The 23,555-nt window shown below is 47.6% G+C and overlaps 1 protein-coding gene across 2 annotated transcripts in view; it reads right to left on the bottom strand.

The window, feature by feature from the left end:
* The window catches only part of Klhl18 (kelch like family member 18), a 55,359-nt gene that overhangs the window by 10,320 nt on the left and 21,484 nt on the right, over positions 1–23,555 (bottom strand). The window contains exons 2-7 of one of the 2 annotated variants that reach the window (XM_052187128.1): positions 15,553–15,683; positions 12,330–12,470; positions 7,629–7,827; positions 3,571–3,731; positions 2,088–2,224; positions 190–427 (exon numbers count right to left, since the gene is read on the bottom strand). In XM_052187128.1, coding sequence (XP_052043088.1) covers positions 190–427; positions 2,088–2,224; positions 3,571–3,731; positions 7,629–7,827; positions 12,330–12,470; positions 15,553–15,683 — 1,007 coding nt within the window. The remainder of the gene's footprint in view (positions 1–189; positions 428–2,087; positions 2,225–3,570; positions 3,732–7,628; positions 7,828–12,329; positions 12,471–15,552; positions 15,684–23,555) is intronic. The other variant, XM_052187129.1, reaches the window with a different exon arrangement.

Below are 23,555 nucleotides of genomic sequence, written 5' to 3'. Positions count from 1 at the left end.
ATTTATGCTTAAGCAGAGGGGGCTTGCTCCCGGGAGGGGCTGGCAGGAGCTCCCGGGAGGGGCTGGCAGGGGCTGGCCTGGCAACAGGATTTCCCAGGCCAACATGTGCATTTGACTTCATTATGAGCCCCTACTCGGGCTCCCCGGGTGCCCAGTGTGTGCTCTGCCTGCACGTGGCTTCCACAATACCTTCGCTTGCTGTTCATGCTCCCCACTCGGGTCCATGTGTCTGTCTCAGGATTGTAGGCCTCCACGGTGCTCAGCCGCAACTGGCCATCATATCCCCCGATAGCGTAGAGAAGCCCGTTCACCACAGCCACACCCACACGGCTTCGGGCTGTCGTCATGGGATGGCACTTTTCCCAGCGATTGGCGATAGGGTCGAACACTTCCACCACATTCAGGGAATCACCTGCATAAAAATTTGCTACTCAAATTAAAACAAATGAGACCACTTGTTTAGATCGCAGCTACTGGGTATTGACGATACGGAACGTTTGGCTCCATTCTATTGGCTCTTCCCATGAATTACTCAGAGTAAGTGGGCCCACTAAAAACTCTAGCTATGATGAAGATTTTAGAATCAAATGGGAAACAGCTGCTCCTTAGTGAGAGTAGTTCTCGGTCATAATCAGGTAAGCCTCTTGCTTGAAATCGACAATAAGGGCAAATGCACAGAATGTTTGCCCAGTACAGAAAGCATGCGAGAGCGAAGTGCATGGGTCCTAATGCTAACTGCACTGCCGTCTCATCTAACGACGCACAGGCTGTTCTGTGTCCTCACCCTGGTCTGAATGTAGAGTTAAAGGCTAACAGAGCTGCCGGAGATGAAATGACAGGATGAACACAGCACTTGAACCCTCTCATCCTCCTCAGATCATGATTAGCAGCTCAATCAATTCTCTTCCCTGTGGCTTGGGTGCACCAAGCACTTTTCTAGGTCAGGCTGTTAACAAGCAGAAGGTTGCTGGTTACCTTTCCTAACCTTCACTGATGTCAGAACTGTCAACCTCCCCTGACCCTCCAGGAGGCCTTCCTAGAAATGCGACTCTATATAGTACAAGAGTTACGGGTAATGGTGGTTTTGTTTTAGAAGCAGTCTCAATTTCTGTAGCCCAGGCTGGCCTCAAATCCAGACCCTCCTGCCTTAGCCTCTGAAGTACTGGGATTACAGTGTGTAAGGAAGCTGCTGATAACGGGTGGGGGTAAGACTGTGGGGGCTTCACAGGAAGCGCTGGGAAGAGTTAGAAAGAATTACAGACGTGGGGTATCATAGCCTGGAGTATGGCAGCCTGGGGTACTGGGTTATCTCAGTCTAACCCTTATGCAAATGTGAACAGCCTAGGTGTAGAACTGGGCAGATTCCTTCCTGTACTCACTCTAGAGCTGAGTAAATGCTGCCAATGATCAGCACAAGGGAGGAAGGTCAGTTTAGGAATCAGGATGAGTCCCAGTCCTTGCTTTGACTGACCAAAGCAGTGTGTATTCACTGTTCAAGTTCCCTGGCCTTACCCGCCTCGTCTGTGAAGTTCGGTTATGGTGACTTACGTGACTCTGACACTGATCCCACTGTCTGGGCTGCCTGGGCCTCGGGGCCCTTCCAAGCACTGGGATTACAGGTGTGTGTGCCTCCATGCCCAGCTTCTCTCTCCTCCCCCTCCTTCCCCTTACTGCCCTTTCTGTTGTTGAGATGGGCAGTAATCCTCCTGCCTCTCATGTGCTAAGATACAAGCATGTGTTACATTAGCCAGCCTTTTCCTTCTTTCTTGAGACAATCTTACTGTGTAACTCAGAGTGGCCTCAAACTCACAATCTTTATTTTCATGATCGAAGTGCTGGGATTACAGGACTGTGTCAGTGTCCCTGGACTGTCGAGCCTAATTCTTTACGGCACCTTTAGCACTGACATCAATTCGATATCATGAATGCATAAGAAGCCCTACTCTAGGGCGACTCTCCAGAACCTTATGATAGGGCAGGAGACAGAACAGCATAAAGAGGGAATCAGAACAGCCAGGCCAGCTTGACTGTGCTTCTTCTTTCAAAGAGCTCTAGGGAGGGCTCTGCACAGGGGAGTTGCAAGATACCTGCTGAGTTGAGGCCCCCCACGGCATAGATGAGGCCAGCGATGGATGTGCAGCATCGAGGCCGAGTCCTGAAAGCTGGCAGGTGGGGCCGGCGCTCTGGCATCAGGTGATAGTCCTTTGCTTCATCTACCAGGTCCCTGGAATAAGGCGCAAGATGCTAGGAGAGGAGGCACCTCCCCCCTTGGTCTACATTGACACTTAAGGGCCTGGATCCTCTGATCTCAGTGTAGGGACATCTAGGAAAAGTCTTCTGGAAAATCTGGTCTACCAGTGTTTGTCTGTCTCTCTCCTCATGCTAAGGATTGCATCTAGGGCCAAAAACAAGCCTGAATGCTCTACTACTGAGCTATGTACCCTGTGAGGTTGTGTCAGGAACTCAGGTGAGATCAGGGAAAGCTATACAAGGCTACTGAGATCTGATCAAAGGTGAAGGAGGCCTCCTCAGCTGCTACAACCAGAGCAGCTCCTTCTAACCAGCACAAACCAGCTGTGATTTGGAAAAACAGTGTGGGGGTTAAAATGGGGGTGTTGAGGGGAGCTCAGACAGCCCATTTCCTATCAGCACTCAGACCCAGCTCTTCCTTCCTGCCCCTGTCACCTTCCATGGCTCACGCCCTCCTGTCAATCACCTCTTGCTCACACCTTGTCAACTGCTGTCAAGTGCTCCAGATGGATTTCCCAGGCCCTAGCCTGCCTCTCCAGTCCCTCCAAACCACAGACGACATTGCTTTTCTCTAAGAACCTTCTTTGATAGCTACCTACTGCTGACAGAATAGTTCATGTGTCTCAATATTACCCTTCAGACTGCTTTTCACAGGCACGCAGCTCCCTCCAGTCACACAGTCCTTGCTTCCTGACACACCACCACAAAGCCCTGCACCACAAAGCCACTGACTTACTCCTGGAACCTGCTGATCCCAGCTAGGGGTGGAATAATGCAAAGCTGAATATGTGTAAAAATCTCGTCAGTAAAGGAGAAAACCAAAACCCAACACTGCATTGTGGCTATAACAAGCAACTGGAAAGACAGGCCTTTTTCTTTGTTTTAATTGCATAACAACCCATCTTCTGTGCTTGTGGCTCTAGGTAGAAGCTCTGCGCACGGGTATACAAGACCCCTCTTCCATCACTCGTCAGAGGCTAGTCACTAGCTACAATGTACTGCAGAGGGCAAGGACCCTCGGGAAGCCCCATCTGTACTATCAAGTCAGCTGCCAGTGTGGGCAGCACACACAGTGCACTCATAGCTCTCAGTGGATGGAGATGAAGGGCAGTGTGTACACAGTGCACTGACAGCTTTCCGTGGATAAAGGTGAAGAATACACAGATAGATAACATAGGGAGGAAAAGCCCCTTCTCTCTGCTTGCAATGTGTGAGTTAACTGACTGCTCGAAATCCTTCCTCCCCTGAGCTAGGACAAGTGGCCAACTCTTCTTTGCCTAGACTTTGGACCGTGTCCTGGACAAGGCTACACACACTTACCTGCATTTGTGACAGCACCGTACCAGGTCATCTTGTTGCACTCGGTCTGATAAAAACTGGGGCCGGCATAGAGGCAGGCGGATATTGGACAGCAGTTCGGGCAGGCATGGACCCCTCTGCTCCCGGTCATACCTGACCCAGGCCAGTGCAGCTTCAAAAACCTATGGGACAAAGAGCAGATGCTCTTGAAGCGACCCAGAGACCACGTTCCTGCCTCCTCAGTCTCAGTTCTTCCACTGCCTGTGCTGAAGCAGGTCCTGGGGTGACCCATCTTTTCTGCCGCCTGTGTCCACAGCTTTTATCACACTTCTCCAGCTATGCTCTTAGGCCCAGTCTTTTGTTTTTGAGACAGGTTTTCTATGCTGCCCAGGCTGGCCTAGGACTCAAGATCCTCCCAAGTGCTGAAATTACAGTCGTGAGAGCCCAGGCAAGCTTGGCCCATTCTTTTGTAATGTAAGGCCAGGATATTGTAAAGCTTCCTGGATTTCAGTATCAACTCTTTTCTGCCTGTTGATCTAAATTCCAGGCCAGGCCAGTTCCTCTGTTTACACTGCCCACCTAGGAACCTTCTTTAGTACCTCCAAACACAAGACTATAACTCGGAGCCCCTCAGGCCTCACAGATTGCCACCCAAATAAACACATGTGAGCTGCTCCAGGATACACTGATGGTGGAACCTAGGAGGCAGCACTCTGTTCTTAGGGTCCAGAGCTTCTACGTCTATGTCCGTGCTGCCAAGGTCAGGCGCTGTCTCTCTACTGGCTACTGATAGTCAAGGGTGGAGCAGAGTGTCTTCGGATATTTAAGAAGTTTAGCTGAGTTTGTGTTAACATCTCGACAGCTGCCTTCTAGTGTTGGGAGCTACACTGAGCCAAGATTTCTCAGGGGCTCTGATGAAAGGGCAAAGAGAACTCTAGCTCTATCCTTGCCCAGGACATACTAGACTTGGCAAGGTCTAGTACGGGGCTGGGGCCAGGCCAGCATATTAAGATTTTGGTTCCTGGGAAATCGCCTTTCCCTTGAAAGACTCCCGTTATCAGTCCTAAGGCAGCTGTGTCTGAGGTGTCCTGTGTTCTCTTGCTGCACTGTCTGATTTAGCTTCCTGCTGACCGTAGTCCATTTCCCTGCAGTAAACAATATATAAGATACTATTCTCCTTCCTCTTCTTCCTCCTCCTCCTTTGTTTTTTGTTTGTTTGAGACAGGGTTTCCTCTGTGTAGCCCTGGCTGTCCTGGAACTCACTCTGTGGGCCATGCTGGCCTTGAGCTCAGAGATCTGCCTGCCTCTGCATCCTGAGTGCTGGGATTACAGGGGCATGCTACTACCACGGGCAGAACGCTATACTACTTAATAAACTTGCTTGGCATAAGCAATCCCAGGTTTCTGTCTTCTTTATTTTCTCATCCCCAATCCTCCCCACCAGACACTCCTCACGGCAGGCAACTCCTCCCCTCCGTCACTGTGTACACACATGTACACGCTTGCCGTGGCACCACATGTATAGAGGTCAGAGACAACCTTGTGTGACAGTCCTCGCCTTCCATCTTGTCTGAGATGGAACCTCTGTTGTTTGCTAACTGTGTACAGCAGACTAGCTGGGCCACAAGCTTCTTGGGACTTTTCTGTCTCTGCTTCCCCTCTTACAATAAGAGTACTGGGACCACCAGAGGGCACTGCTGTGGCCACCTTAATGTAGGCTCTAAGGATTCAAATTCAAACTCTTCAGCCACTCAACCCTGCTAGGGCTCTTGGTTGCAAATGTCCTATAGTGGCTCAGATTTTGACTGGACCTCAAAGTGGATCAAAGGCAGTAGCGATGACCCCAGGTGTTTGCTGAACCCCAGGTTCTTACTGTGCATGCAACGTCCTTCACTGCCAGCCCTCAGCATTCTCTGTCCCAAACAGCACACACTGTCCTCCCAAGGCCACTTATACTATACCTCTGCTGATAGGTGCAGTCAATAAGGCACATTCTTTGCTCTTTTCTGGCTGATACCAATCTGCTTTTATTTTAATTTTTCTTGACCACTCCAAGAAGGTAAGACTTTTACTTTGCTTTACCAATAGCTCTGACATACAAAATGGTTATAAACAGCTTTCAAGAGCTTCCTAATTTCATAGTGCAGTGTATGTGTTTGTGTGTGTGAGTGTGCGTGCGTGCATGCAGGGTGTGTGTGTGTGTGTCTGGGTCTCTGTCTGAGACAGGGTTCCATGTAGTGTGTGTGTGTGTGTGTGTGTGTGTGTGTGTGTAAGAAAGAGAGAAAGAGAGAGAGAGAGAGAGAGAGAGAGAGAGAGAGAGAGAGAGAGAGAGAGGGAGAGAGAGGGAGAGAGAGAATGTATGTGTGTGTGCATGTCACATGTGTGTATGGTGCCCATAGGACAGAACAGGGTGATGGATCCCCTGGAGTTCTGGAGTTATAGGCGGTTTTAAGCTGCCCAACATGAGGAAAACAAACATGGGTCCCCTGGAAGAACAGTAGATACACTTAACCACTGGACCATCTCTCCAGCCTTCAAAGTCCAGCTCTTCACATTCCGTGTGTCTTTTATTCTATACCTGCAGCAGTATGTGACACTATGTGACAGTGACAGAGAACACCCACGGAGCTGAGCACTTTAAACTGAAGCCTACTTACCAGACCCTGTGCGATCTCCCCGGCCCATCTGTCCAGCCCATATATTCCATTCCCCCAGATTTCTAACATCCTCCCTCAGGTTCCCTCTCAGCTGAGAAGACAGAAACAAGCCAGAGAAGAATGTCAATACAGATGTCTCCTGGCGTGTCCCTGCATCTGGCTGTGTGCACACGGGCGCTCCCTTGGGCTGCTAGCACTGCGGATGGCTTTTGCTCCTATCTGACCCTGTCGATCCCTGCAGCCTTAGACTGGTTCTTCTCACTTGAGGATACCACGCAGCCACTGCTTCCCCATTCCTCCTGTATCATCCACTCTCCCTCCTCTAGAAAGTCCGTCAACAGTCAACGATGGATAATTTATCCTGCCTTAACAAAAACGCCACCTCCTCCAAACTCAAGTGCTTGATTTCCAGGTTATGGCAATTATTTTTTAATAATAAATATTGGAGGGCTGGAGAGAGATGGCTCAACGGTTAAGAGCACTGGCTGCTCTTCCAGAGGTCCTGAGTTCAATTCCCAGCAACCACATGGCCGTTCACACCCATCTATAATGGGACCCAATGCCCTCTTTTGGCAGGTAGGCATACAGGCAGGCAGAACACTCATACATTAAATTTAAAAAAAAATAGAATTATACCAAGCTCTAAGAATATAAGAAAATATAAAATATAAGAAAAGTTTTAAGAAAATACATACAACAAAACAAACCCCAAAATACATAAAAAAATGCATATTCATAGCTTGCTTTAAAAAAGGGTGGAAGGAAGGATGGGTGGGAGGAAGAAAGGATGGACAGGAGGAAAGATGGGCGGAAGGAAGGATGGACAAGAAGAAGGATGGACAGGAGGAAAGATGGGCGGAAGGAAGGATGGACAGGAAGAAAGATGGGCGGAAGAAAGGATGGACAGGAAGAAAGATGGGCGGAAGGAAGGATAGATAGGAGGAAGGATGAGAGGAAGGAAGGATGGACAGGAGGAAGGATGATGGACAGGAGGAAGGATGGACAGGAGGAAGGAAGGATGGACAGGAGGAAGGATGGACAGGAGGAAGGATGGGCAGGAAGGATGGGCAGAAGGAAGGATGGATGGGAGGAAGGATGGACAGGAGGATGGACAGAAGGAAGGAAGGATGGACAGGAGGAAGGAAGGATGGACAGGAGGAAGGATGGGCGGAAGGAAGGAAGGATGGACAGGAGGAAGGAAGGATGGACAGACAGGAGGAAGGATGAGAGGAAGGAAGGATGGACAGGAGGAAGGATGATGGACAGGAGGAAGGATGGACAGGAGGAAGGAAGGATGGACAGGAGGAAGGATGGGCAGGAAGGATGGGAGGAAGGAAGGATGGACGGGAGGAAGGAAGGATGGACAGGAGGAAGGATGGGCGGAAGGCAGCAGTGTGTGCACTGCCCGCCGTGCTCACCGACCTGCTCCTCTGATTTCACGTTCAGCTCATCCCGAGATACCAGCTCAAGCACGTCCTCCAAGGGCAGGGCCAGGAACTCTTCGGACAGAGACACCTCTACGAAGTGCTGGTGGATGAAGCTGTTGGCCGCATCATACAGCACAGCGCACATCATCGTCTCGGCAAACTGGCGCACACCCAGGCAATTTTTGGGATGAAGCCTTTGGCATAAGATGAAAGGAGGAGGATCAAAGGAAGGAATAGTGCTATCTTCAGTCATTCTTGACATGGTTCTGAATACAGCCATGAACAAAAGTTAAATCTTGTTCCCAACTTTGTTAGAAACTCCCTATGGTGAGGTACCACTCTCCATGACTTATCTTCTAAAGGATCAACTTAAGATAGGCTAGCCTCAAGTCTGCTTCCTGTGGCATGCGTGACCTTGTCATGTCCAAGAGGAATGGGCTGTCAGGAATGCACTGTCACATGAGAAGGCAGCAAGCATGCCCTGGGAAGCCTTGTCACCAAGCTAGATCCTGTGGCTTCTGAGTCTCCAGGGGACAAGTCCACCTCTAGGCACCAGGAAGGCACCAAGGCCATAGAAGAGTCACCTTTACACAGGGACCATTACACATTGTTTTAGGTAGAGGGAGGCTCTGTGATCTAAGAGTTCAGAACTCTAGGAACAACAGAAGAAGCTATTATTTATAATTTTAGTGACTAAAATACTTTGTTAGGCTTTTTATACCCATTCTACAAAGCTGTTATATTTTAAATTTTTTTTTTGAGACAGGGTTTCTTTGTATAACAGAGCTCTGGCTGTCCTAGACTCATTTTGTAGCCCAGGCTGGCCTTGAATTCACAGAGACCTGCCTGCCTTTGTCTCCTGAGTGCTGGGATTAAAGGTTCAGGACACCACACCTAGCCTAAAAAAATATTTTTATCACCTTTAATCACATGCGTGCGCGCGCGTGTGTGTGTGTGTGTGTGTGTGTGTGTGTGTGTGTGTGTCTGTGTGTGGGGACCATCACTCCAGCTCATACTTTTTCTGAGATGCTAGGGATTAAACCTAGGACCCTGCACTGTAGGCAAACAGCACTGTAGGCAAACACTCTACCACTCAATGCCACCTTCCATTCTTTAAAAGCCTTTTTTAAGGGCTGAAAAGATGACTCTGAGATTAAGAGCACTCACTGCTCTTTTGGGTTCAGACTCCAGCACACATATCTGGAGTCTCACAACCTTATTTAACTCCAGCTCCAAGAGACTGAATATCCTCTTCTGGTCTTGGAGGGCACCTGTTTACACAAGGCATAAACTCACACATACACACATAAACACAGACAGACACATACAAACAATCCTTCCAAAAAAATAAATTCTGGGGGGCTAGAGAGATGGCTCAAAGGTTAAGAGCACTGGCTGCTTTTCCAGAGGACATGGGTTCAATTCCCAGAAACAACACAGTAACTCACAACTGTCTGTAATTCCAAGATCTGACACTCTCATACAGACATACATGCAGGCAAAACCAATGGACATAAAATAAAAATAAATAAATTATAAAAAAATTATTGCTCTCATTCCATAGTGGAGACAAAGGCTTTGGGAAACTAAGATATGTGATTCCAGTACTCTGACATGGAAGTGGACTTGACAAGGGCTGAGATTGAAGCTAGACCTCTTGCTTGTATGGTTACAAGGGTAGACCTTACTCATAAAAGCCTGGGAAATCCTGACTCTGACCCTCTCTGAGGAACATGGGCATGTTTCTTAAGTTCTCCAAAATGTCATTAATTTTCTCATAGAGAAAAGATAATGCTAACTATGTACCTATTAAAACTAGAGCAATGACTTAGAAGGAAAACAGGTAAACAAAAATGGGCAGGGGTTGGAGAGATGGCTTAGTTGTTAAGAGCACTGACTGCTCTCCCGGAGGTTCTGAGTTCAATTCCCAGCAATTACATGGTGGCTCACAATCATCTGTAATGAGATCTGATGCCCTCTTCTGGTGTGTCTGAAGACAGCTACAGTGTACTTACATATAATAAATAAATAATCTTTGGGCTAGAGCGAGTGGGGCCAGAGCGAGAAAACAAAACAAAACAAAACAAAACAAAACGAATGGGCAGGCATGGCTGTGCAAACCTGTGATCCTAGCACTCTGGACACGGAGGCAGAAGGATCAGGAATTTAAGGTTAGCCATGGACTACATACTACCTTGTTTCAAAGAAGCAAACCATGTCCAGGCAAAGAGCTCAATGGATAAAGACATGGCTGTGCTAGTCTGATGAGCTGAGCCCAGAACCCACTAAAACACCTCATGTGGTGGTATACATTGGGCGTCCCAGCATGCCTACCGTGGGACTGGACACAGACACAAGAGACTTGGAGGACACAGGCCAGCTAGCCTGGTGTTCTTAGCACAGCAGCAGGGACAAGAGGGACCCTGCTTTAACGAGGTGATGGGAGACTCCATCCACTCCTGAAAGCTGTTCTCTGACCTCCATTCATTGGCGTGGCATGCATTCCCCTCTCCACATAAATAAGTAACATTAACAAGCACACAACAAAAGATAAAATTAAAAATAATATTTAAAAAGTAGCATTTTCAGACCAGTGAGTTAGTAGATGAAGGAACGGTTGCAAAGACAACAACCTCAGCTCAATCCCTGGGACCCACACTAAGGGAGGAGAGAACCAACTTCCACAAGCTATCCTCTGATCTCCTTATGTGCAACACAGCTCGTGTGTACCCATGTAAACACACATGTGCATGCACGGACATGAAACACATACGCATGCACACACACACACACATACAAGCAAACAAAATGAATGTAGTATTCGTGTGAGTACTCAGCGCAATGCCTGGTATGAAGCTGGACGCTATTTAAGTTTCTATTATATTTGCTTTCTTGCTCTCAAACAAACCCAGCCTGATTCTGAAGTCTTTGTGACAGAGTAGACTCTGAGGGATCAAATTTTCCAGGCTTTCCCTTCCTCTTGCCCTCTGGAGTCTTGGCTGTCCTGGAACTCTCTATGTAGTCTAAGAAGTGGCCTCAAACTTGAGGTATCCTCTTGCTTCAGCCTCTCGAGTGCTCCAACGACAGGCACAAGTGACCACATGTGGCTCCTCAGTGAGTTAGTTCTCCAAGGCCAGGAAACAAAATCACTATATGGAGCAGCACAGACTAGACAGCGAGGAGCAAGGGCTGAGGAGACATGTCGCTTAAGAGACGTGAAGCTGGTGTAAAGCCATGAGGATAGCCTGGGCTCCCATAGCGGGTGCCTCACTCAGGCCCCATCACCCCAACCCCACACACCGGGAGCTGGATAGAGCCCACAGACAGGGCGAGGGTGGGCCTTGGATGAGCACTGATCATGGCTTCCTGAGTGAGCTGTGCTGCCACACCTGACAGGAGGCCACAGGTGGGAATGGAAGAGAGTGGCCTCCCAGGCAAGGACCCACTCAGGATGGAGGCGGGAAGGAAGCAGACACCTGCGTCTTTCACTAGGTTCACTGACAGCCCGATTTTGTCTGTAAGGAGACTGCGGGTGTAGAGATGCGCTACTGCAGACCTATCTAAAAGAGAAAGGGAACTGTTGGGTATCTTTGCTGTTGTCTGAGTTAGGGTCTGTGCAGCCTGGAGGTGATATGTAGACCAGGTTGGCCTCATCCAGCTCCACCTGCTCCCGGGTGCTGGGACTAGGGCTGGGAGCCACCTTGTCCAGCTGCTCAGCATCTTGAAGAGAGAGTGCCTTAAGAGAGAGAGCAAGTCTGGTGTTGCAGCAGTAACCTCAAGAGCCCCTAGGTGGCACTGTCGTCCCCTGATAAAAGTCTAAAAAATGGCAACTATCAGCATCCACTGCATCTGCAAGCCATTCTCTCTCTCTCTCTCTCTCTCTCTCTCTCTCTCTCTCTCTCTCTCTCTCTCTCTCTCTCTGTGTGTGTGTGTGTGTGTGTGTGTGTCCTAAGGCAGGGACAAGGCTGGCCCTGGAGTCGAACTTGTCACTAACTACAAGGTTTTATTCCTTGTAGTTACATGGACCCATGAAACCCTTTGCCAGGAAGCAGAAATAGTAGCAGTATAATTCACCGTCATCCCCCTAAAAGCCCTCACGATGGCGGCGTCCAGTGGACAGACATAAAGGCGGGCTCTGAATGAGTTGCGGTATAGAAAGGTGAAGGAACTCATGTGGGTTAAGGATCTACACAAACATGGAGCTGGCTACGGAACAGTTCAAACAAACAGTGCCAAATAAATCAATGTTAGTTTGGTGAGAAATTAGCTAAGTTATGAGCAATGCTAAATGGGTACAACAGACTATATTTAAATGTGCGCACACGCACACATATACACATACCACACACACACACACAAATCATAAAAGAAAAAGAAGCCATCATTTGAGAGGGAACTGGGGAGCACGGGAGGAGAGGCATGGAAATAATGTAAATATAGAACACATTAGAAATTCTTTAAAAAAAATTTTAAATTAAGAAAAAAAAAAGAGGGGGGAAATGAGGTAAGTGAACTGCTGGCCAGATAGGAAAGGGATGGCCACAAAGGTCTATGCCACACCACGACAGTGTATGTAAATGCCCAGACAAGAAATGCCATCTCTGCAGAGTAACTCCCACATCACTGCAGACACACCATTTCCTCAGCGAGGTGGCGGGGTTCCAGAACACACAGTCCCCACCATCTGCTCGCTCACCTTTCTCGGAGGAATGTGCAGCAAGCATCCTTGATGCTCTGCAGCTGCAGGAAGCTCGCCCCCATCAGCAGCGACTGCACGTTTTGCTGGTCGATAGCGAGGTTGCCGTTATAAGCGAAGTTGATGAGAGCCTCCAGGGCGCTGGAAGGAAGAGGAGAGGCACGAGAAGCTCTTCAGAGACGAGTCTCAGTCCTAACTGAACTGGCATGACTGTCTATTGTAGTTTGAGTAAGAATGGCCCCAAACGCTCGTACATCTGATTGCTTGGTCATCAGGGAGTGGTACTGCTTGAGAAGGACTAGGAGGCACGGCTTTGTTAGAGTAGGAATGGTCTTGTTGGAATAAGTGTGATCTTTTTGGAGTAAGTGTGTCAATACCGATGGGCTTTGGGTTTCAAAACCCCAAGGCAGTCCCAGTGTCTCTCTCTTCCTGCTGCCTACAGGTCTGGAAGGATGCAGAACTCTCAGTTCCCTCTCCAGCACCGTGGCTGCCTGTGTGCACCATGCTCCCATCATGATGATAATGGGCTACACCAGTGATGCTGTAATCAGCCTCAGTTAAATGCTTTCTTTTATGAGAGCTGTTGTAGCCATGGTGTCTCTTCACAGCAGCAGACCACTAAGAAACTACCTGAAGAATAGATGAGCCATGTTCAAACATTCCTTTAGAGGCCGGAGAAATGACTCTGGTTCAATGCTCACTGTGCAACCATGAGGACTGGGTTTGGATCCCAGCACCCTATAGCAAGTGAGTGTCCCACAAATGCCTGCAGTCCTGGCTCCAAGGACTCTGATACCCTCTTCTGGCATCCATGGGTGTCTGTCATCAGCACACTCACCTGCACACCCACATGTGTGCACACACTCACACAATCACACACATACACAAATAAACAAATCCTTTCTGGAAGTCTGTTTAGCAGAGTTGAATGTGGTAGCATATCCTGTGAGTTTGAGACAGGAGAATCTCTGGTTCAAGGTCCAGCCTAGGCTACGTAAGACAACATCTCAAATACGCAAACAAAATCTACTTTATTGAGAATATTTTAAATGGAATAACTACTTCTTTTTTCTTTTCTCTTTTTTTTTGTTTGTTTTTGTTTTTGTTTGAGACAGGGTTTCTCTGTGTATCCCTGGATATCCTGGAACTCACTCTGTAGACCAGGCTGGCCTTGAACTCAGAAATCCCCGCCTGCCTCTGCTTCCCAAGTTCTGGGATCAAAGGGGTGCACCACCACTGCCCGGCTATTGAAAAGTTAATGGTGGCCTGTCTTTCTAGTTTTGCTCCTCTGTCCATCTGTACATGCGATCAACGTGGACAGTCGTAAAGTGTTTTGCTAATCCCTTTCTCATCCTACTACACTAGCCTCAGGGCCACTGTTTTGGGGTGGTTGCTGTATAATAATATTAAAATATGTCCTAATTTATTGCCTTCATTATCAGGCACCATAATTATTGCCATTATACACTTTTTAATTTGGGAGTAAATGTTTATGGAGAGATTTCTAACTTTGTGGTTTTGACTTTGTATTTGTTCCCATGGAGAATGAAATCCCAGCCGTGCAGCTCTGGCCGCTCCGCCTCTCAGGCCTCCTCTACCCTGGCCTGTCTTACTGTGACCAGCACTCTAAGCCCACTCTCACCTTCTGCCCGGGCTGCTCCCTCTGTCAGGAGGACTGTTCCTCCAGAAAACTCACTCCTCTCATTCCCTGACTGCCCCGCTACCCTCTGCTAACTTTTCCTCCTCCTCGTCCTTGTCCTCCTCCTCCTCTTGTTCTACTTGTTTGTTTTCAAGACAGGATCTCTTCTTTTAGCCTTGACTGTCCTGGAACTCACTCTGTAGACCAGCCTGGCCTCAAACTCACAGACATCCACCTGCCTCTGTCTCCCAAGTGCTGGGATTTAAGGTGTGTGACATCTTCTCCCAGATTCTAAACAAACAGGTCATGTAACACCAGCTGGCCTCAAACTCACTATGTAGCGAAAGGTGACTTTTGCACTCCTTACCTTCCTGCCTCTGCCTCTTGAGTGCTAGGATGTGTGCCATCAGACTTTTGATGCCCTGCTGGGGATCGAACCCAGGGCTCTGTGAATGCTAGGCAAGCACTCTACCAACTGAGCAACACAGCCCACCCTGCTTTGCTTTCCTCACATGACTTTCCCTCACATGTTGCTGTTTCCACCCAGAGCAGAGCATGGCCGCTGCTCAGAGACGCATGAGGACCCGGGTCTTTACACATCTCCTCCGGACAGCCTGACACTGGAGGGTGGGCCTTCAATGTTCTGATCCATCAAATGACCATTAAGTCTGCCACACTCTCGATAGATGCTGTCCCTTAGAATACAGTGGCTATCATCCACATGCATTATTCAGGATTAAGTTGAAATGAGTTAAAAATTAAATAAAATATAGAAATTAGACCCTCTGACGCAGAGTCGCAGTGCAAGTGCTCAGTGGCCACACTGTGGTGGTGCCTACCTACAAATCCATGCGGAAGGCTGCGGCAGGAGGATTGCCACTTGAAGCCAGCCAATAACACGACTATTACAAAACAAAACACATTATTCTTGTTCTACAGAAGGCTTAATGGGTAATATTGTTCTAGACTGAGGAAGAAAATATATCACAATGTTTACTGGAAAAACTATTCTTCCAGCCCAGAAATGTAGACAGTAATAAATTTATTTACTACCCTGGTATCCAACCCTAGTTCAAAAAAAAATCTTGGACTCTAGGTATTAATAAAATGTATTACTTTAATAAGGGAGTAAAAACACCATCAAAACTCCCAAAAGGGAGTTATGACAGCACACATGTACAATCCCAACACCAGCAGGTTGTATAGCCAGGGGATTTCTAGTTGAGTTCAAGGCTAGTCTGGGCTACACAATAAGACTCTGTGAAGCCAGCGACTCTTCATTTCACCCTACCTCAGGTCGCTGACCGAGGCGCTCACCGTCTGCTAACTCCCCACAGTGTGTGGAGCTGCTCCATTACAGCTGTGCCCTGTGGCAGCCCCTCATGTGGTCCAATGCTCAGGCTCAGTCTGGCTACAGGAAGCACAATGGTGTGTGTGTATGGGGGGGGAGGTCTGGGCATGGGAAATATAATGGCATGTGTGTGTGGTTCTGGCCACAGGAAGTGTAACGGCGTGTGTGGGTGTGGGTGTGTAGGGGGGTGTCTGGCCACAGGAAGCACAATGGTGGGGTTCAGGGTTCAGTACCTTGGGTCCATCCCCTGCATTACAATCTCGTCCTGCTTGCACTCCATCATGTCATTCGTAAACATAGCGTGGAAGTACGGGATGGAGGCCGCTAAGACGATCCGGTGAGCACTGAATTTGTGGTCCCCGATCTGTGGGCCAAAGAGAATACAAAGACAAATTGAGCGACGCTGATACAGAAACCCAAACTTGCTTTCCACAGCTCACCCCTCTGCTCATATCAGTGACAGGAAAGACATCCCAGGAATGATGGACGGACAGGCTCGTCACAGAGACCCTGTGCATTTAAAACCTAATGCACTCAATGATGGTGGGAGAGATGAGGTGTAAAGATGGTGAACAGAAGTCAGCCTGAACAGAGAGTACCAGTTATTATTACAGTGCAGTCCTCCCATTCTCTAAAACACACACTGCTTCAGCACTTGATTGGAACTCCGGGTTTGTTAAAAGGCAGATTTATTAAAAGACAGAAAAGTACTCAAATTAGAGTACTTAAAAGAATATTTGAAAAAAACAAAACAAAAACCCCAAAACTGAAAAACCACAGAAACGGTGACAAGAAATGGAGAGGAACTAAGGCCTGACTTGAGAGGGCCAGGGAAAGGACTGCGAACACAGCAGGCTGTGGTGATGACACGCAGCTCACATGGTGTCTGGGAAAATAACCCTGGCAGAAGCTCACAAGAGTGGCCTATGCTACAGACAGGCTGCCAAAGGACCAGAGGCCATGTCTTTGATAGTCCAAAGGGTCAGAGGTCATTTCTCCAACATGCTCTTAGATACTGAGTCCTGTTGGAGTCAGGGTCTCAGTATGCAGCCCTCGATGCCCTGGAACTTGCTCTGTAGACTGTCCTGCCTCTGCCTCTGCCTCTGGAGGACTGGGACTGAAGGCACACACCACCACTGCCCAGCTCTGACATTTTTATTCATGCGTGTGTCTGTGTGTGTATGTGTGTATGTGTGTCTGTGTGCTATGTGTATGCAGGTGCATGTGGAGGTCGGAAGAGGGCAGCAGCATCCTTGGTGCTGGAGTTATAAGTGGTTGGTTGTGAGTTGCCCAATGCTGACAGTGCTGGGAACTGGGTTTAGGTCTTCTGGAAGAGCAGCAGTGCTCTTAAACACGGTGCCATCTTTCAAGTCCCTATTATCAGGAATTGTTGCTTCTAGTTTGTTGATTTGGAGTTTTCTTTCTTTTGTTGTTCTCTCTCTTTTTTTTTTTTTTTTTTTTGAGACAGGTTTTTCTGTGTAGCCTTGGCCATCCTGGAACAGGATCTGTAGACCAGGCCTGCCTCCACCTCCCAAGTTCTGGGGTTACAAGCTTGCGCCACTACCACTTGACTCATTTATTTATTTTTATTTTATGTGCATTGGTGTTTTGCCTGCATACATGGCTGTGTGAAGCTGTCTGATCCCCTGAAACTGGAATTACAGCTGTAGGCTGCCATGTAGTTGTTGCTGGGAACTGAACTCAGATCCTCTTGAACAACAGCCAGTACTCTTAAACACTGAGCCATTACTCCAGCCTGCTTTGGAACATTCTTGCAGCTTTCTGAACACTAACCCTGAGTGAGCATCTATTCTTTCTGGAAGTTTCAGACTTTCTGTTTCTGGAGTTCTGGAGTTTCAGGCTCTGTACCTGGGTGCTGGTTTCTCTTGTACATTCTCTGCCTTATTTTAAATTCTGGAAAAGTATGTTCATAGCATATCTTTTATTTTTCTTTTAATGTGTGGGTATGTATATAATATATATGTGTGTGTTGCAGTGTGCTTGACGATGCTTGCACATATGGAAACCAGAGGTTGACACTGGATGTCTTCATAGATTGTGCTCCACTTGCTCTTTTGAGACTAAATCTGAAACTTGCTGCTTTGGCTAGGCCAGTGTCCCGAGCCCTGGCTCTCCCCTCCTCTGCCCTCTAGCACAGGTGATAGATGTGCTGAGACTCCTGGCTTATATGCAGGGATTGGAGACCCACGCCTAGGTCCTCGTGACTGCACAGCAGACATTTCATTCAGAGTCCTCTCCCCACCCTCACACCACTTCCTTGTTGGCTCATTCAATTTTATCATTCTGTGTGTGAGTGCTGGGACACTCACTCTACAGTACGGGTGTGAGGTCAGAGGACAACTTCCAGTAACCAGTTCTCTTTACACCTTGGGTTTTGAGGCTCCCACTTGGGTGATCAGCCTTGTCTTATAAGCATCTGAGTGTGAGCCATCTTGCCAACCTCTCATGCCATTCCCTTGATGGATTCCTCCTTTTCTAGTGCTGTGTGTGTTCATCAGTGTGGGTACATGTATGGAAGCGGGGGTGGGGGGTGTCAATGTTCAGTGTCTTCCTTAATCACTGTGATTGTTCCTGTATGTGTGTGTGTGTGTGTATGTGTGTGTCTTTTACTGAACCTGGGGCTCACAGACCCAGCTAGGCCAGCTAGCCAGCTAGCTCCAAGGAGCGCCCTGTCTCTGCTTCCCCTGCATGGGAACTGCAGGGATGTGCTGTCCCGCCAGCATTTATGAGGATGTGAGGAATCAAATACAAGCTGCTAAGCTTGCACAAGAGTTCTTCCAACCAACCTGTCCTCTATTTCCTCCTCCCAAGTAAATCCCCACCCCCATCTATTTATGTGTATGTGTGTATTCGAACATGCACCACATTGTACCTATAGTGAACAGGAAAAACAAACAAACAAAAACATCCTCCAAAACTAAAAAACGAGTCTTTTCCCTCAAAATCCCAAGTACTGGATTTAAAGATTCTGGTCACCAGGCAGGGTCTTTAGTCAAAACAGGTTTTGTTTTTATTTTTGTGTTGGTGACTGAACTCAAGAGTCTCTCGCAGCCCAGACAAGCACTATAGCACTGAGCTGCATCCCCAACCTAAGCTGCAGTCTTCTGTGTTGCTCAAGCTAGCCTTGTCCATCCTGCTGCAGTCTCCCAGGCATCTGGGATTGCACCTGCATACCGTCACTTTCAGCCTTGTTCTTTAATATTTATTTATCAGAGAAGCAGAGTGGGTATATGCTTCATTTCATTAGGGTATGACAAAATCTCCTAGAGCCAGCCAAGGCTGGCCATGGACTCCTGATCCTTTGGTCTCTGCCTCCCAAGTGCAGGATTACAGGCATGCCCCTGTAATCCTCACAACCCCTAGGAGCATACTGTTGCATGTTCACGATTTCCAAATCTATGACTAGTGGAGCTACAGTACACACACACCTAGCTATCTATGATTTTCAGACCCCAATCTCCCTCTCCTCTGTGTGATTCCATCCCTTGACAAGTAAGGAAGGCGCCGTGGGCCATGCTCCGGGCTCAGTCTTCAGGGCGGGCTTCACTTGGACAGAAGCTCTGCGTCCACTCTTTGTGTAAGCCAAGCAGCATGCATGCCTGCTGTGGTTTTGTTAGAAGTGGTTTGGACTTTCCAGTTACAGCTGACTCCTTTTTCTTAGACGCTGCTGAGAGGATCAAGCATTCAGAAGCATATGTGCATCTTTAAGAACTGTGTTGCTGTCAGCAGCTGTGGTAGGCAAGAGCTAATTACTGAATATTTTTAAGGTATTTTTTCTTCTGGTATTGGGGATTGAACCTGGGGCCTTGAATATGCCAGGCAAGTACTCTGCCACTGAGCTACATCACCAGCCTCGTAGAAAGGTCTTAAGTTTGAGGCCAGAGTGGACTACACATATAGTACATTTAAGAAATAGTTTCAGGTATGTCTCAAAATACCCCAGGAGCCAGGTGTGGTAGCACATATCGTTAGCTCCAGTATCTGGAAGGCAGAGGCAGGCAGATCTCTGAGTTTGAGGCCAACCTGGTCTACATATTGAGTTCCAGGGTAGCTGAAGCCACATGGAGAGACCTTGTCATAAACCACACACACACACACACACTTCTGTCCTGTCTCCTGTATGGCCTGTGAGTAAAGAACAGGTTTTGCACGTTTAAGTGGCTAAGAGTGAAAGCTAAGAGTGACATCTCAGGACGCTAGGATCTGGACACGGGGCATGGCTCACGGCCCCTGTGTTGAGGGCTTGATCCTGAGCTCACAGTACTATCTGGGAAGGCTGAGCTGGAGGAAGTATGCACAGGAGTGTGTTCCTAGGGACAATGCCTTGTCCTGGCCCCTTCCTCTTCCAGTTTCTGCTTCCTGTGTACCATGAGGTGAGGGGCTGTGTTCTGTCATGCCTTCCTCGCCACGCTAGATACCAAAGTTGAAAGAAATTCAAATTTAAGTGTCTAGATATGGTCCAAATTATGCTCAGACCTTTGTTTCTCTTCCTGTGTGATACTAGGAACTGAACCTGTGGTCTTGTGCACACTGCTCAGACACTCTGCAAACTGACAAAGTTCAGTAGTGTGAGTGACTGATGGCCCACAAAGGCAAAACCAGTTACTATCTGACCGTTCACAGAACACATTCCCAGGGAACAAGTATCAAGAAGGAAGTGAGCAAGTCCTCCAGAAAAGAGGAAGTGGCAGTTCTTACTTAAGACCTCAGCCTGGGAACACTTCCTTAGCTCCTCGCCACACTTCCCTTAATAACTCTAAATGAGCTCTGCTAAAAACAAACCAATACCCCTAACCAAATCCCTCTCAATTTCCTGCTGATGTTCAGGGACTCTCTTAGCCAAATCAGCAAAACTTATCTGCAGTCTGTGGAATTCAACACAGACTCTGCACAAGACACTTCCTCCTTTGTAGAATGTAGAAAGGCTAAGCCTGAAATAAAGACAACCCTGGTGCTGGGTTTTAAGTGTTGCCACCATGCCTTTACTCTCTGAGACAGGATCTGGCTATATAGCCCAAGCTGGCCTACAACTCTAGCCTAGGCTGCCTTCAACAGAGTAATCCTCCTGCTTCAGTCTCCCAAACACTAGGATTATGGGTATGTGACACCATAATACGGATGCCCACAGACGCTAGTGCTATATTTCCCTGGAGCTAAAGTTAAAGGTGGTCCTGAGCCTCCTCATGAAGGTGCTAGGAACTGAACTCTGGTCCTCTACAAGAGTAGTACACATCCAAACTCTCAGCCATCTCTACTCCTACCACAGTGGTTTTTTGTTTTGTTTTGTTTTTGTTGTTTTGTTTTGGGGTTTTTTTTTTAGGGCAGGGTTTCTCTGTATAGCCCTGGCTATCCTGGAACTCACTCTGTAAACCAGGCTAGCCTCAAACTCAGAAATTCACCTGCCTCTGCCTCCCAAGTGCTGGGATTAAAGGCATGCACCACCACCACTGCCCAGCTTCTTTTCTTTTTTTTTAAAGTTTTTTTAAAAATAAAATACTTTTATTTATTTATTTACTGTGTATGAGTACACTGTAGCTGTCTTCAAACACACCAGAAGAGGGCATCGGGTCTCGTTACAGATGGTTGTATCCCACGTGTATGTCAATGCTTGCTAATCTAAGTACAGGCCCTTTGGAAAATAAGTTGGCAAGTTCTACACAATTACCATATAAAATGGCATCTGTACTCTTGGGAAATTTATCCAACTCCCCCCAAAACCCAAAACTCAAAAGTCATGCATGATCTTTTATATAAGATCAACAACTTTATTTGTAATAGTCAAAAATGAAAACATCCTGCAGTGAATAAATGATTAAACAAGCTATGGTACATGGGATGCTACTCAGAAACATGAAGGGGAAAACTGTAGACACACTCATTTTGGGTGGACTTATAAGGCATTATGCCATTTGGGAAAAAGCCAATCTTAAGTGCCACGCCCACTAAGATTCCACCGATAGCACTGTTAAGAGGAGCGATGAAGAGAAGCCAACTGTGGTGGTGATCACCTGTACTTCCCGATACGCAGGATGAGGCAGGGGAATTGCTTCGGCCTAACCGTAAAGGCCAACCTGAGCAACATACTAAGACCTAAGTGCGGCAAAGGAAAGGCTGGAGAAATGGCTTAGCGGTTAAGGGCACTGCTGCTCTCCCAGAAGGCTGAGGTTTGGTCCCCAGCACTCACATTAGGTGGCTCACAACCACACACAATTCCAGCTCCCGGCAATCACCTCCACCATGAGGGTCCCCATGGTGATGGAACTCAGGTGGCCAGAATTTTCACCCTCCAATCTATCTTGGCAGTCTAGAAGAAGTTTCTGGATAGGTACGCTCTCTATAATTGTGTCCGATCATGTCAGTTCCCACGACTTTGCCCAGACCCAGCCTACCCTGTCTGTCTCACGTGGTCCCATCCACCTCCACACCTCTCCTTTAAGCTGCTGGCAATTGCTCAAAATGTCTCTGTCTCCTTGCCTGGATCTTTATTTCCCGTTTTCTGCCTAGTGAATTATCCCCCAGCTCTGAAGATGCAGCTAGGATACACTGAGGCCTCCTGTGATTTCTAGGCAGGCAGTACTCGCCTCCATGTGGTACTGGTACGAGCCTCCAGCACACAGTGTGTTATCCCTTATGAATATCCTTCCATCCAGGCTGAATATTCTTCCTACGTAGGAAAGCCTGTAACACGTGGTTCATAGATAAGTGCATTTAATTAACCCTAAAGCTCGGTTCATAAAAATTCCCTGCATCTGGATTGATAATGGAATTGTTAATAAATCATCTTTTTAACTTGCCCTGCTGCTCAGACTGGTGAAACCTCACAAAGTGGGAGTCACAAGTGGAGCACCTAAGGGAGTGCTGCCCTCCAGTGTCACCTGAAACTTCAGCAGGCATGGCAAGGGCCAGGCTGTGGACAGCTTGACTTCAAGGCTACCAATACAATCAGTCCTGAAGAAATAAATGAGCTCCACCAGCCTCTTTGTTCAGATGGGCTTCTAACAGGCTAGTATATAATAAACTGTCAAGGAAAGGGGTGGGGATTCTTTCTCTTCAAAGGCTGGTGATCCGCCCACCAGCCCAGAACACTAACAGAGGAACCTTGTCCAGCCTGCCAGAGCAGAAATGAGACTAACAAACCCACAGGGCTGGGAAACTGACAGCAAGTGTTTTCAAATACACTAGGTTCAGCCTGAGCTTTTGGCAGTATTTTAAAGTACATTCCACCAAAAAGGGAGGATGGGGACATGGTGACACACATCTTTAGTCTCAGCATTCTGGTGGCAGAAGCAGGTGGACCTCTGAGTTTGAGGCTAGCCTGGTCTTCAGAATGAGTTCCAGGATAGCTAGGATTACACAGAGAAACTCTATCTCAAAAAACAAAAACATAAAATAAAAGATAGAAGGAATATTCCAAACTATTGATAAAGCTCTGGTCTTTCTGCTTTTTGGACTCCACTGGGTAGGAACTCAGGAAGGCAGGGTGAGTTGCTGAGAGCTGACAATGAGATGTGGGGTTACATCCCACAGAAAAAGCAGGTATTCAAGCATGAGCTGGAAAGATGGCTCAGCGTTTAAGAGCATTGACTGCTCTTCCAGAGGTCCTGAGCAATTACCAGCAACCAAATGGTGGCTCACAATCATCCATGAGATCTGATGCCCTCTTCTGGTCTGCATGTAGGATGACCACTGTATATTAAATAAATAAATAAATAAATAAATAAATCTTAAAAAAAAAAAAAAAGCCAGGTAGTGGTGGCGCACACCTTTAATCCTAGCACTTGGGAGGCAGAGGCAGGCGGATTTCTGAGTTCGAGGCCAGCCTGGTCTACAGAGTGAGTTCCAGGATAGCCAGGGCTACACAGAGAAACCCTGTCTCGAAAAAAACAAAACAAAAACAAAAACAAAAACAAAAAAGACATTCAAGCATATTCCCAGCTTTTCAAAAGCCTATTACCATACCTGACAAGGGAGGAGAGGGGAAAAGAGGAAGTCAAAGTCCTCGGGAATCACTGCATCTGACTAGACCAAGATCAAGTGCTAAGAAGCTATTTCTTACGAGTCCAGAGCTCTCATCATGAGACCTCAAGTGCACAACCGGCTTCCACCTCACCTTCCTCCGCGATCCTCTATGAAGGACATACTTGAAATGACCTGATGCTATTTTCATGCCTGGGCCTTTGAGGCCTCCCTCCCTCAGCCCACAACGCCTCTCCCC

Source organism: Apodemus sylvaticus, chromosome 7 (genome assembly GCF_947179515.1).
Source record: "Apodemus sylvaticus chromosome 7, mApoSyl1.1, whole genome shotgun sequence".
NCBI classification, from domain to species: domain Eukaryota; kingdom Metazoa; phylum Chordata; class Mammalia; order Rodentia; family Muridae; genus Apodemus; species Apodemus sylvaticus.
Note: the sequence above shows the minus strand (reverse complement) of the source record. Positions and strands in the feature narration are given on the sequence as shown.